Genomic DNA, 13,847 nt, shown 5'->3' on the forward strand with positions numbered 1-13,847 from the left:
GAAATCTACTCAGCTTGTCCCGCCAGGTAGAGGGGACAGGATTTGGAGGTGGGATGGGGGAGAAAAGGAACAGCAGTCCCTGTTATACTGCCTTGGGTTAGACATCGAGAGGTGCCCCCAACCCTGGGAGGGTTAGGACTGCCCTTCCTACTAAATTTCCTTCTGCTCTGGAAGGAAAGGTGACTGTGCAAGAGCACGGGGCTGGGGAGGGCGCAGCGGAGCCCCTGCCCGGCTGAGGCCCCTGTGCTCAAGCAGGAGATCCTCCTGAGTAGGGGAGATGCGCTCCGCTCCTAAAACTAGACATCCTCACCTGCCGGCAGCCGCGTGGGGTGCTCACTCCAGGATGTACAAAGCCCCCAGCCTCGTGACCAGCGCTTAGAAAATGCACAGCACCTTGGCGAGGATGTGGTGAAAAGGGAACACATACACTGTTGTCGGGAATCTAAACTGGTCCAACCACAATGGAAAATAATACGGGGTTTCTCAGAAAATTAGAAACTGACCTACCGTGTGATCCAGCAATTCCACTACTAGTATATACCCAAAGGAAATGAAAATGGGATTTCAATGAGATATATGCATTCCCACATTTACTGAAGCATTATTCACAATAGGCAAGATATGGAAACAACTTAAATGCCCATCAACAGATGAATGGATAAAAAACATGTGGTGTGCGCGCGCACACACACACACACACACTGGAATATTATTTGGCCGTGAGAGAGGACAATATCCTCCATTTCCAACAATATGGACGGACCTTGAGCACATGACGCTAAGTGAGATAAGTCAGACAGAGAAAAACAAGTACTGTATGACATCACTTATACATGGAACCTAAAACATCGAAAGCAAAGAGTAAAATACTGGTTAATGGGGATGAGGGAGAGAAGGAGGGAGGGATAAAAACTGATGTTATTTAAGGGTACAAACTTGCAACAAGTAGTACATATGCCATAGTGATGCTTTTTTTTTTTTTTTTTTTACTTTTTGGCTGCACTACACAGCATGTGGGATCTTAGTTCCCTGGCCAGGGATCGAACCCACGCCCCCTGCAGTGGAAGCACAGAGTCTTAACTGCTGGACCACCAGGGAAGTACCACCATAGTGATCTAACACACAGTACAATGAATATAGCCAACAATACTATACTACAGCTATGTAATGAGATAAATATCACTGCATTGGCAATCATGTTATTGATACAGTATATAAATGCATCAAAGCAACATGTTATACACCTTACATTTGCCTAATGTTGTATGTCAAATATATTCAATAAAATTAAAAAATACTTAATCATCACAAGAAAGAAATTTTAACTAGGTGATGGATGTTAACTAAACTTATTGTGGTAGAGTCACTTCACAATATATACATATATCAAATCATTATGTTGTACACCTTAAGCTAATACGTTATATATGAGCTGTATTTCAATAAAACTGGAAAAAAACTTTAAAAAAAGGGTAACATACACCACCTGCTGGCTTCCTTTGTTTCCTACTGCACCCTCGTCTGCTTGATGAGTTTCCCCGAGGATGGTTCCAGCTGCTTAGTTTCTTTAAATAGAGCTCTATATAAAACCAGGGCCCAATGGAATGGCAGAAAAATCTTAAACCGTCAGAAGAAAATAAAACTGTCCCCTTGTCTTCTGGCATTTGGATTCCATCAGAAACCAAAGAAAGACAGTGATGGAAAACTTCTGTTTTAAGGCAACATGTTTGGAATATCTGCTAAATTAAATAACTCCTGCCAAATCAAACTTCATGTGTACCTCAAACTTGAAGGAACGCTAAAATATTTAAAGAAAGAAATCTGCATAAATATGAACTATTACTCGTAATATCTGGAGGCATAAAAGTGAAAATGCCTTCTTACGACTGTTTATCCAGTCTTACTGAAAAAGGTTGTATTTTGCATAAGCAAATTTTTCAGAAAACTGCCTTTACCCTTTTCAACACTGATACTCTTTAAATATTAACTCTTGCACTGTGCCTTCCTAAAGAAGGAATATTTGAGAGAAGAGTAATTTGATCTTTCCTAAATGACACAGATGATGTAGATTAATCACCACAAATATTCATTTGTACACTGTGTCGAGAGTGGCTGGGAACATGAGAATACCGATCCCTAACGGAGCAGGTATACGTACACCTCTTAGAATGAACCCACACTCAATGTGAACCCAATAAACCTCCCCAGAACCCCACTGCGGTAAGCTGATAATGCCCTCCCCCCAAAATACCCAGGTCCTAAACCCCAGGACCTATAAACATTACGTTATATGTAAAAGGGATTTTGCAGATGTGCTCAAGTTAAAGATCTTGAGATAGGAGATGAGCCTGGATTATCCAGGTGGGCCCAATGAAATCGCAAGGGTCCTTATAAGAGAGAGGCAGGGGGTTCAGACTCCGAGAGGAGATGTGATGAAAAAAACAGAGGGAGAGAGAGGGCGGGTGAGAACTATGGTGCTGGCTTTGAGATGAAGGGGGTGCTCATAAGCCAAAGGATACAGGCAGCCTCTAGAAGCCAGAGAAGTTAAAGAAACAGATTCTCCCCTGGGGCCTCCAGAAGAAATGCAGCCCTGCTGACAGCTTGACTTTAGACTTCTGACCTCCAGAGCTGTCACATAATAAATCTGTGTTGTTTTAAGCCACTAAACTTGTGGTAGTTTGTTACAGCAGCCACAGGAAACTAATACATCCCCATACACAGGAAACTTCATCACCCCCCTGTTACAAATAGGGATGATAGAGCACCTGTTCAAGGTCATTCGGACAGGAAGTGGTTCCGACCTGGGACTGCCCCCGTGAGCACAAGGTTTTACTCACTCTGCCGTACTGCCTCTACATAGCCTGGTACACACGGGTCTGCCGCCTGAAGTGAGCGGAGCACCCTGCAGGAAGCATAACAGGCATTTGGCAGCAGGTGTTTTGCAGCAAAGCACACGTACATCTTCGCAGTTCTGTCACCTGCAGTCATTTGTGCGACAGCAACTCAGAACAGAAATAGCTGCAGCAGTAAACAGGCAGTTTAAGAAGTCTCTGTACTTTAACGGCTGAACTTGAAGCAGCTTAGGGACGGATGATTCTCTGTAATTAGTACATCAGTTTTGATACAAGGAGGAATGGATCAGCATTAGACAGAGAAAGAAACAGAAGGCAGAGCTCGATAAAAGACCAGGAAAGAGCAAGGCACCAGAAAGGATTAAATTAGAGTCTCTGTGCCAGGAGTGTGCAGCCGAGACCCCTCTACCCAGGTGAGGTTGTAGGTAACCAAGCCTTATTCAACAGTTAATCTGTGTATTAGTCTCAGCTAACTGTTCAGTAAGCTGTACACTTCGTTTTCTAGTATGAGCTCAGTTATTCTTTTTTTTAATTGGAGTATTTTTGCTTTACAATGTTGTGTTAGTTTCTGCTGTACAACGAAGTGAATCAGCTCTATGTGTGTATATATATATATATCCCCTCCCTCTTGGACCTCCCTCCCACCCCTCCCCCATCCCACCCACCTAGGTCATCACAGAGCACCGAGCTGAGCTCCCTGTGCTATACAGCAGGTTCCCACTAGCTATCTGTTTTACACATGGTGGTGTATTTATGTCAATCCTGATCTCCCAATTCGTCCCACCCTCCTCTTCCCCCACTGTGTCCACATGTCCGTTTTCTGCCTCTTTATGCCTGCCCTGCAAATAGGTTCATCTGTACCATTTCTCTAGATTCCACATATATGCGTTAATATATTCTTATGGCTTATAAAAACCTCAGAAAAAGAGCTTCAGGTGGCCCCAGACAGGGTGCACACAGAAACTGGGACTCCTGGGTCCTAAAGTCAGCCCTCCCCTCTCCTGCCCATCAGCCAGACACCAGCCCATGAAGATAAGCCACAGAAACCTACTGTGTTCACTACTGTTGCCCCTCTCCCACCCCTGACCCTCGACCTTTTCTCCAGGAGTAAGTTGGAGGAAGGCTAAGAGGGACGAGACCAGTCTCACTGAAGCCTAGTAAATGAACCTGGTAAGATCAACCATCTGGCTGCTCAGGTACCATTTTCTTTTAACTTCTTGGTTCTAGAGTGTATGTTTATAGAAGTAAAAAGACTATGGATGAGTGCAGCTACTCTATGCTAGAGTGACTGTGTTTTTCAGAGGAAACTCCATACTTACATCTCCTAGAATATTTCAGTGTGTAGCCATGGGATCTCTTATTATAAATCGAAGAAGCAAGGGAAAAAGTGGTACTTCCTCCACTCAGACCTAATTTCCACATCCAGCTCTCCACTTGTCCAGTTATTACACACACAAGAGTGCTTGAAGCTTGGATAATTCCTCTTTGTAAATTTTACCAGAAAACTTCTTATTTCCAGTGTATGAGGGCAGGTTGGATTGGGAGAAGGAGGGGACCCAAAGGAATTAGCACTGAACTTCAAAGAGCTTTTTATTTCATGATTAGAGAATTCTTGTTTGATTAGGTAACCTAAAGGCACTGCACCATTTAACCTCCCTCATCTGCTCTGGGTGGGCAGAATCATGTATAAAACTGTAGACCACACACCACGTGTCTAGACCCTCTCAAGTCAAAAGCGGGGAGATGTGTTACCAGCATGATTTCTGCGTTACATTCTTACACCCACTGGCATACATGCAAAGGGTTTAATCGGGCCCTTTATAGATCAGTATCTCTCTTCGTACATTATCAACCGGCAAACCTTTCTAGCAGAAACCTTCACCCGTTCTGGCCTATCTCTTCTAAGGCACAGTAATGAGCTCCTCTGGGAAACAGGAATGAATACACAGGAATAGATCACATTAAAGAAGCCAATACAAGTGAAAAATTAGATTCGCAAGCAGGTAAAGGAGAGGCTAATTACTCAATTCCTTTCTACTTCATTAAAAGATACCCAGGAAGATTCATTTAACAGTGAGTTCCTCTACCGTATTTTAAGATTTCTAACTCACAAGCATTTGATTTGCTAGAACTCTCTGGGGGATGAGACGCAGAAAAGAGCCGGCACTTTCTGAGCGCTCCTACATCCCACCCGCTTTACGTAAGGCACTTTACATTTTCCTTCACTCATCAATCAGCAAAACTTCATGGAGCACCTACTACAAGTCAGGCACTGTTAGGTGCTGGGGATACAAAACAAAACCAATAGCATAAGTCAAAACTCCCTGCTTGAGGAGCTTACAGTCTAGTGGAAGACACAGAAAATCATGAAAATATATATATATATATATATATATATATATATATAGCACATTAGAGAAAGATAGCTCTAAGAAGAAACAGTAAGAAACATGGAAGAAAGTATGAAGTTAGTGGGAGAGTTCCAGTGGTAGAGACAAAAAAAAGACAAACAAGAAAACTATACAGTACACTAGAGAAAGATAAGCCAAAAGAAAAACGTAAACACGAGGGGATTTGGGATGATCTGGTGGAATGCTGAGATTTTAAACACACAGTGTAGAGGGAAGAGATATGAGAACATATGTATATGTATAACTGATTCACTTTGTTATAAAGCAGAAACTAACACACCATGGTAAAGCAATTATACTCCAATAAAGATGTAAAAAAATAAAAAATAAATAAACACACAGTGTAGCCAAGGGAAGGCCTTCCTGAGAGAAGGACTCTCGAGTGGGACCTGAAGGCCATGACCGAAGTATCCATTCAGGCATCTGGCGGGGAGAACACACCAGGCAGGGGGAGGGCAAGTACCCTGAGGTGGGCATGAACCTGGCAGACCTGCAGAGCAGAGAGGAGACGGCTCCGTCTGGAGAGAGCAGCGCAGATGAGGCCAGAGATGGGGGCGGGGTGAGGGGGTCAGAGAGATCGCGGTTAAGATTTTGGCAGTTACTCTGAGGCGCGTGCAACAGGACTGACTGTGGGGACAGGGCCGAAGCAGGAAAAGCAGCTGGGATGCTACTGCAAGAACAGAGGCAAGAGGGGACGGCGGCCAAGCCGTGAGGACGCCCAGAAGTGGCAGAATTCTGGATCACGTCGAGGCGAGAACACACAGGATTTGCTAGAGGACCATCTGCAGGGTGTGAGCAAGACAGGAGTGAGTGACTCGAAGTTTCTGACCCAAGCGCCTGAAAAGGAGCTGCATTTACTGAGATGGCGTAGAGCAGGGGTCGGCAAACTGTGGCCCACGGGCCGAATCCAGCCTGCTTCCTGTTTCGTAACAGCTGGGGGTTAAGAATGGCTTTGACATGTGTCAAGGTTTGTGAAAACAAACAAACTAACTAAAACAAAGAATATGCAGCGGAAGCCCTAGGTGGCTCTCAAAACCTAAAAAATGTACTGTGTCTTTAGAGAGTTTGGTGGCCCCTGGACCACAGGAGATGCACGTGCTAAGTCTGAGGGGCCTTCCAGACACAGGCACAGATGCTGAGTGGGCAGCGGCAGATGCGGAGCTGAAGGCTGGGGGCGAGGACGGGGCTGGAAATGGAAGTTTGGAAGCCTTCACGTAAATGGTGTGTAAAGCCATGAGGCAGAGAGGATCATCTAGGGTGAGGGTGCAGAGGGAAGGGTCCTCGCATGGAGCCCTGCGGCCTGGCAAGATGTAGAGGTCAGAGCTGAGGGGGCACCAGGAAAGGAGACTGAGGGGCGGCCAGAAGCATGGGAAGAAGCCCAGACGAGGGGGGCGTGGCGCCTGCCCTTCCAACCTTGCAGCCACTAGGCGAGGGGGGTATAATTATCCCCACTTCACTGAGGAGGAGACTGAGGCTCAGAGAAGTCACTGAGCTGAGGCCACCCTACCAGGCAGTGGCAGGCGAGACTCAAGCCTCCCCAGCTCTGCCTACTTCACGTAGCTTCTCTGAGGAGCAACCTGCTGAACTATTACTGATACAACTGCACGGAAAACCAAATAATTCCAGGCAGGCTTTAAAGCCACGCCTGCTTCTAAATAAAGAGCTAACTCTATGGTTACAGGCTGGGAGCCTCATCAAGGTAGCCAGGCCCCTAGTATGAGCACATTTCCCCGAGGAATACAAAGCATGTTTCAGCTGTTGTCAAACAGCTCATGAAGCCGTCCAGTTTACCCAAAGAAATAATAATTAAATGAGAAAAACTAGATGTCCACAAAAAAAAGAAGAAAAAGGAATAATATGTGTATGCATAATACTGTAATTTTTAAAAGACTATCTTGCAGAACAATGTACTAGAGCAAAGTTCATCAAAACAAACCAAAATCCCAGAATACACCCAACATCTTGAGAAATTCTGGCATTTCAAAACAAAATGGAAAGGACTGATTTCTCAATAAATATGATGAGTCAACTGATAACTGTTGAGAAACAAAGACTCCTATGACAGACCTTGCACCAGAATAAATGTCAAGAATATTAAATTTCATACATGTTATAAACCCACAAAATAAAACTTGAAGAAAATACAAAAGAATTTTCCCCTAAGATGGGGAAGGTTTCTTTTAACATAGAGAAATAAATGGAAATAGGAAAAAACATAAAGGAAGAGACTGACCAATTTAAATATGCTAAGTTATTTTGCATCTATAAAAAGATACACTAAAAACACAGAAGCACACGGTAAGTTGGAGGGAAATATTTGCACACTGTGACAAACCACTGAGATACAAAAAGCTTTCAGAAGTCAGCAAAACATGGGCGAGAGATGTAACTAACGTTGTTTAAAGCTTTTTTAAAACTGAAAAGGAAAAGAAGAGCCTATAGTTACAGAACAGATCACCAATGGAGATGAACAGCTGGTCTACAACCCAGGACTCCACTCACCAGGCTGGCCTCTGAGAAGGCATGACACCACAGCAAGTGTCAAAACAGACACACAAAGGAGTCCCAGCAGGCCTGGGGAAGAAGTGGTCACCCCAAAGTGAGACCGGAGAAAATGACACTGTACCGCACATTTCCACATCTGAAGCACTCCATTACACTTGCCTCGTAGAATCACAGAGCATCAAGGCTAAAGAGACCCAAGAAATGTTAAGGTCTCACGTCCTTATTTTGCAGCAAAACAAGACCGAGGCCCAAGTAGGGAAGAAGCTGGCCCACGAGGATGCCCCTGTCCCACTGTCCTCCTGGTGGTCACACCCAAGAACTGATGCCCTTCTTCACAGACTGGCGAGCGTTTGAAAATAAGACATGACTTTACAAAATACCTCATCCTCCCAAGAATGTCAGGAAAGAAAATGAAGAGTAACAGTGCAAACTTCCTGCTTTGTTAAGAAAATATTTCATAAAGCCTTTTGGGAAGGTCGTGTTACTGCTTTGACTCCACACACGTTTGTCCATCTGAACTCCCCTTCCTGCTGAAGAGCTCAGAGAAGCAAGTGAAGTGACAGGCGGGACAGGCTGAGTGTCCCTGGGATGCCTGCTGTGATACCACTACTTACACCAACCCCATCCCTGCACGACCCAGGACAGCCTGTCCACGATCCCTGATCAGACACGTGCCCCATCTTCTCAGAGCCTTTCGGCACCGAGCCCAGACCTCGGAGCCGGGCACGAGGCCACAGTGCCCTTCCCAGCCCTCCAGACCTGCCCTCACAGCCCAGTGGACACGCCGTACCTCCCTGGCTCTGGGGACGGCCGCTTCTCATAACTGGCGCTGTATCATTAGGGATTTCAGCGAATATTGTGCGACCGTGTCAAGAGATACCAGTGAGGCTTATTGCTGGAAGAGGTGTAAGAATTCACAAATGATTACAGGACTTAATGCTTTCATTACTCAGTATACGACGGCTTTGCTGTCATTGTATCTTTAATTACTTTGATTATGGATTTTTAAATTTTCAGCACACTGCTAAAGTCTGAACAGCAGGGGTCTGGCTTTGGTTCAGCCTGAGGCAAGCCCTGGTCCTCAATTCTGATGAATCCCAGGCTGAGCATTCGGCTGAGCCCCTCGAGCTCCCTGACGGCGCACAGGACGAGATCCCCGGGAACAATCTTAAAATAAAGGTAGAACCTAATGGCTGGATCATCCTCTACGCTCTGAAATCAAAACTCTCTGTTGAAATCACTTCAGTTTTCATAGTGGACTCCAATTTTTGTATATCATTGTGCTAAAATAACAACTCATTGGTATAGTTTATTAATCTCATCACATGTGATATTGCCAAGACCCTCCCAGAACTGGGGTCTGAGGGAACATTTTAAATGTTATATTAGGTCTTTTATGGTTTGGCTGCCTGTCTTCCTAAAATAATTTTGTGATTCAGCCTTTCTTTCTCTGTCGGGCCCCTCTCAAGGCGACCTTCCCGGTCACTGAGACGCACACCCTCCTCCCCAGAGCTCCCGGCCCCTCGCGTCACAGCGCCCGCCTTCCCCGTGGCCCACAGGCTTCTCTTCCTCCTGCTATAGCCTAGAAACTTCTTGAAGGCAGGAACTGTTCCTTATTGACCCTGTACCCCAGGCGGAGGGCAGCACACAGGAAGAACTGGGTCAGCGGTTCTTGGTGAATGAATGAAACCTGAAATCCACTTAGGTGTACTTTATCAAGGTCAAACCTGCCCAAATGCTGTTTGTATTTTAGACTGAGTCTCATTTTGGACTGAATACGGGAACCCTGAGGTAGCCTGGATGATAAAGAGCATGCCCTTGAAGCACCAAGTCAGGTGTGGTCACGGCCACCCCTCAGGACCGTCAGGCTCGGGCGGGGATGGAGGGCTGAACAGGACTGAAACTTCCAGATCAAGGCCTCCTGAGGATGCCTTATTCCCTGAAGGAGCGTCCCCTCCACATCCACCCCCAACAAGTGCACACACACACACACACACACACACACACACACACACAGCGAGTGTTTAGCAAGCACTGGTGGGGTCAGCACGGCTCCAGCACTGAGCACGGAAGCAGGCAAGCTCACTCTGCTCTCCTTCGCAACGGAAGTTCCAAAGACAGAGGCTCCTTCCTGCTCGAGGTGCAGCCACGGTTTCCGCTGGACTCGGGATGTAAGATTCCAACCACACTTTTAGGGGGAAAAGCTCCCTGTGGGGTCACTCACTCACCGTCAGCAGTGTGAAGGAGCTTGTGACTTTTCAATGTCCCTTTTGACTTGAATTTCTTGCCACACATGTCACATAGGTGGGTCTTCTCAGTGCTATGACGATTCATATGAGCCTTGAGGTTACTCTTGCTACGAGTTGCATACTCACACAAAGAACATTTGAAGGGCTTCACACCTACCGGAGGAGAAAAAATAGATATACACGTGTATTCATGTATACGTGTGTGTATCAGAAGGAACATATATGTATACATATCTACACACACGTCTCCTCGTCCATTTTGAATAAAGCAGTGCATGCTGGTCCCTAAACACGCCGCACACTTCCCCAGGCCACACTCCTACCCGTGCTACACCTTCCAACTAGGATGCCCTTTCCTCCTGGGCCTGCAGTAGAATTCCTTGCCTCCCCGTCAGAGCACCCAAATCCCACCTGTCACTACTGCTGCACTGCTCACAGCACTTTACAGTGGGTAGCTTACACCTCCTCGCCCCACAGGCTGGAACCTCTGAGGGCACAGACTCGAGCATTTGGAGCAGCAGACGTTTACTCACCTGAGTTGAGTTAAAGTGACAGAAATTAACCAAGGGCCTTGGCAAAAGCCACCAGGATCCAGGCGCGCAGGATCACACGTGAGAGCGTATCTCAGTTCACAAAATAAGCAGAGCTTTACCACGCTAGTCGCCGCTGTTGGGCTAACGGCTCGACTGCAGGGGCGTCTTACCCTTTGGCTACTCCTCCTTTGTTCCACGGACATGTACCTACTCTGTAGTAAACACCGAGGGCTGATTTCAAGGTGCGAAGCCCTGGCCCGGCCTTCCCTGTCCAGAGGGAATGGACCGGCAAAGAGCCCTTACCACCTGGTGCGACGCGCTGATGGGGGAGGGGAGCTGTGCCTGCACCTGAACACGGGGTATGACAGGCACGTTTCAGTGAGCCCAGCACGGCCACCCCTCGTCTGTACTACCTGCGACCTTGTGGTCGAGGAGGCCCAGGCTTTAACGAGGCTGCGGGGTGTGCCCGGCGGCACAGAGCGGAGGCGTGTGCATGCTGGTCAATGAAAAAGCAGCTCCCAGCCTCAGCTTCGGCCCAGCTCCTCCTGCCGTGTCCAGGTTCCTACTCCAACAGATACTGTTCTCTTTACTGAACCGTTCGCTTGATCCCAGATGGTAGAAAATACTTATTCCTTCTCCCTGTGGAGCCGTCCTGCTTGCCTGCCACCAGCACCACAGGTTCCTAACTCACAGGAAGGGGCCTCCCTGGCCCCAAGCCTCCCAGCCTCGTCACCAGGAGAGTAGCGTCCTCTTCCAGGGGCAGAGGCACAGCCCCGCCGTCCCTAACAGCACCCTGACCTCCAACTGCCCAGTGTCCTAGAGCGCGGCCCACATCTCCCTTCACAGGCAAGCACCCCAAGGCATGGCCTATCTTCCTCCTCGCCCGGCTTCGTCTCCACCCAGTCTTCCCCAGCCGGAATCAGAGGACTCCGCCGTCTTCCTGGCCTTCCTTCACCCGAGACACCAGCAACTGCCCCACCCCCACCCCCCCGCCTACCACCACCAGCGCCCCGGGGGCGGCCACCAGAGTTACCACCGTGACCAGGCCAGCGCGGTTGCTGCTCTCCTGAAGCTTGCTTTCCGCCCAGGAGTTGTGGTGATTGGCTTAACTACAGCTCCAACCGGAGCCGTGAAGAATGCACACCGCTGCACACCGCAACTGCAGCTGAGTAATGCTTTAAATCTGGCTGACGGACACATTTCTCAGCACACTAAAGAAATTCTAACCACAGGGGATGTGGAGATATAGCTTCCTCCTAAAGAATTCCCAAAGGGGCTCCATTTTGATGGAGGAATACTCACCTTCATGAGCCCAAATATGACGCTGAAGGTCTGAGCCATTCTTCATGAAATAGAAATCACAGTACGGGCATTTCATGGCTCTCTTTCCAATGAGCCCCTTCAGCTGCACCCTCCTCCCGAGAACCTCGGAAATGGTGCTCATGGAAACCTCTAGAAGAAAAGCAGGATGAGAACTAGAAGCAGCCAAAGAACCGTGGTTCAAGTCAGACGTCAGTGAGCCTCCTGACGGAACCCGCACCTCCGCGCAACCCCAGCAGCTCTGAGGCGGCAAGTTAACCATGTGCCTCGTGGCGTCACGTGATAGGACTTCTGCCTAAAAAGTCAAACCAGAATCTAAGCGAGTCTCAGAGCTAAATTTCTGTTAACACAAAATGTGTGGGATGGAGAAGCAGTATCAGGAGGCCACAGTAGGACAAAGGCAGAATGTGAAACCACTCAGGAAAAGAGACTCAGTTTCCCCAACAAATTAACGTCATGGGGAAAAAAGCAGGGCTGGGGGTGTCCTGCAGAACACAAGACACTTAGGTGACATAACAACTCGATTCAAACAAACCAACTGTAAAAAGGAAGTCTTTGTCAACTGAGGAAACTTTAAATGGACTAATACTAACTGATAATAAGAAACTACTTTTAATACTGTTTTGTTTTTTTGTTTTTTTTAATTTTTTTTTTAATTTTTTTTTTTTAATTTTTTTTTTTAATACTGTTTTAATGGTGATGTGTTAGCTCTGTATTTTAAAAGTCCTTGTTAGTTGGAGATGCAGGCTGAAGCTTTTTTATGGGGAAATCACATCATGTTGGGATATACTGTAGAATATTTGAGGGAAAAAAGTGGGGGTCAGTTTCTGCCAGCAGCTTGACCAAACGTAGACAACTATGGAAGCCGAGTTATGGGTACCTGCCTGTTCTTTATATTATTCTGTGTATTTTGTACCCATTTGAAATTTTACATAATAAAAAATTTAAAATAATAAGCAAAAGTTGAAGGGGTTAAATGGGTATCCCTGGCCCACACTGGACACAGGTTACACAGGACGTGGGTTAACACGGGGAGGACAGAACTGGGCGGTCAGAGAATCGCATAACCCACGTGTCCCCACGTGGAGGAAGGCCACAAGGCTCCCCGATCCCAGAAGAAACATGAGGGTTAGCGCACTTCCGTTATTTCTTCATTTTTCTCCAGTATCATCTTTAATCAGTGGGTCAGTTCCCCAATAGGAGGAGCAGACACAAAGTAAGAGAAAGAGAAAAGGGACACGGACCTAGCTTCTCTGTTCCCCATTTATGCACACACAGCATACATCTGCACTCATGGGCCCCGAGCGATGTGGCACCGGGGGTCTGGGGACAAGCCGCTAAGGATGGCGGCCCTGCCTCAAGGCTCTTGGGCAGCGGGAGAATACCAGTGCCTAGAGTACAGGGGTGAGTGCACCGTGACGGTCCGCATGGAGGGGGGGCCACCAAAGGCTCCCCAAGGTGGCTCTGAGGGAGGATGTCGAGAATACCCAGGAATTGACTGGGCAGAACCAAGGAGCAGGGTCCCAGGCAGTGAGAACAAAAGTGACAAGGCATGTGATGCCCAGGGAGTTTGGGGCTTGAGGACACCAAAGGTGATGGTCACTCCAACTCACTGGGTTCCTCAGCCTGGGAGGGAGCCTACACCCCTTGTAAACCATCACTTGGTTCAGGAACCTACCAATGGGGCCAAGGAAGTAGAATATGTGTCGGGTCTGCACTGGGTAAGTGAGCCGTCTAAAGGCAGTCACAGTTACTATTAAAAGGGGAAGGGAGCACAGGGAACTCTACTCAATACTCTGTAATGGCCTATATGGGAAAAGAATCTAAAAAAAAAAAAAAAGGATGGACATATGTATATGTATAAATGACTCACTTTGCTGTACACCTGAAACTAACAGAACATTGTAAATCAACTATACTCTAAGAAAAATTTTTTACAAAAGGTGGGGGGAATCATGAGACTGGGGCAGACATATC

The 13,847-nt window shown here is 47.0% G+C and overlaps 1 protein-coding gene across 8 annotated transcripts in view; it reads right to left on the reverse strand.

Annotated features, from left to right (window-relative positions):
- Window positions 1-13,847, reverse strand: part of ZFAT (zinc finger and AT-hook domain containing) — a 188,946-nt gene that overhangs the window by 86,024 nt on the left and 89,075 nt on the right. For all 8 annotated transcript variants that reach the window (XR_004346469.1, XM_032610134.1, XM_032610135.1 and 5 more), the window contains exons 9-10: window positions 11,853-12,002; window positions 9,997-10,170 (exon numbers count right to left, since the gene is read on the reverse strand). Coding sequence is in view for 7 of the 8 variants with exons in the window: in XM_032610134.1 (XP_032466025.1) it covers window positions 9,997-10,170; window positions 11,853-12,002 (324 nt within the window). In the remaining variant the exon portion in view is untranslated. The remainder of the gene's footprint in view (window positions 1-9,996; window positions 10,171-11,852; window positions 12,003-13,847) is intronic.

The sequence above is a fragment of the Phocoena sinus genome, chromosome 17, assembly GCF_008692025.1.
Source record: "Phocoena sinus isolate mPhoSin1 chromosome 17, mPhoSin1.pri, whole genome shotgun sequence".
NCBI lineage: Eukaryota > Metazoa > Chordata > Mammalia > Artiodactyla > Phocoenidae > Phocoena > Phocoena sinus.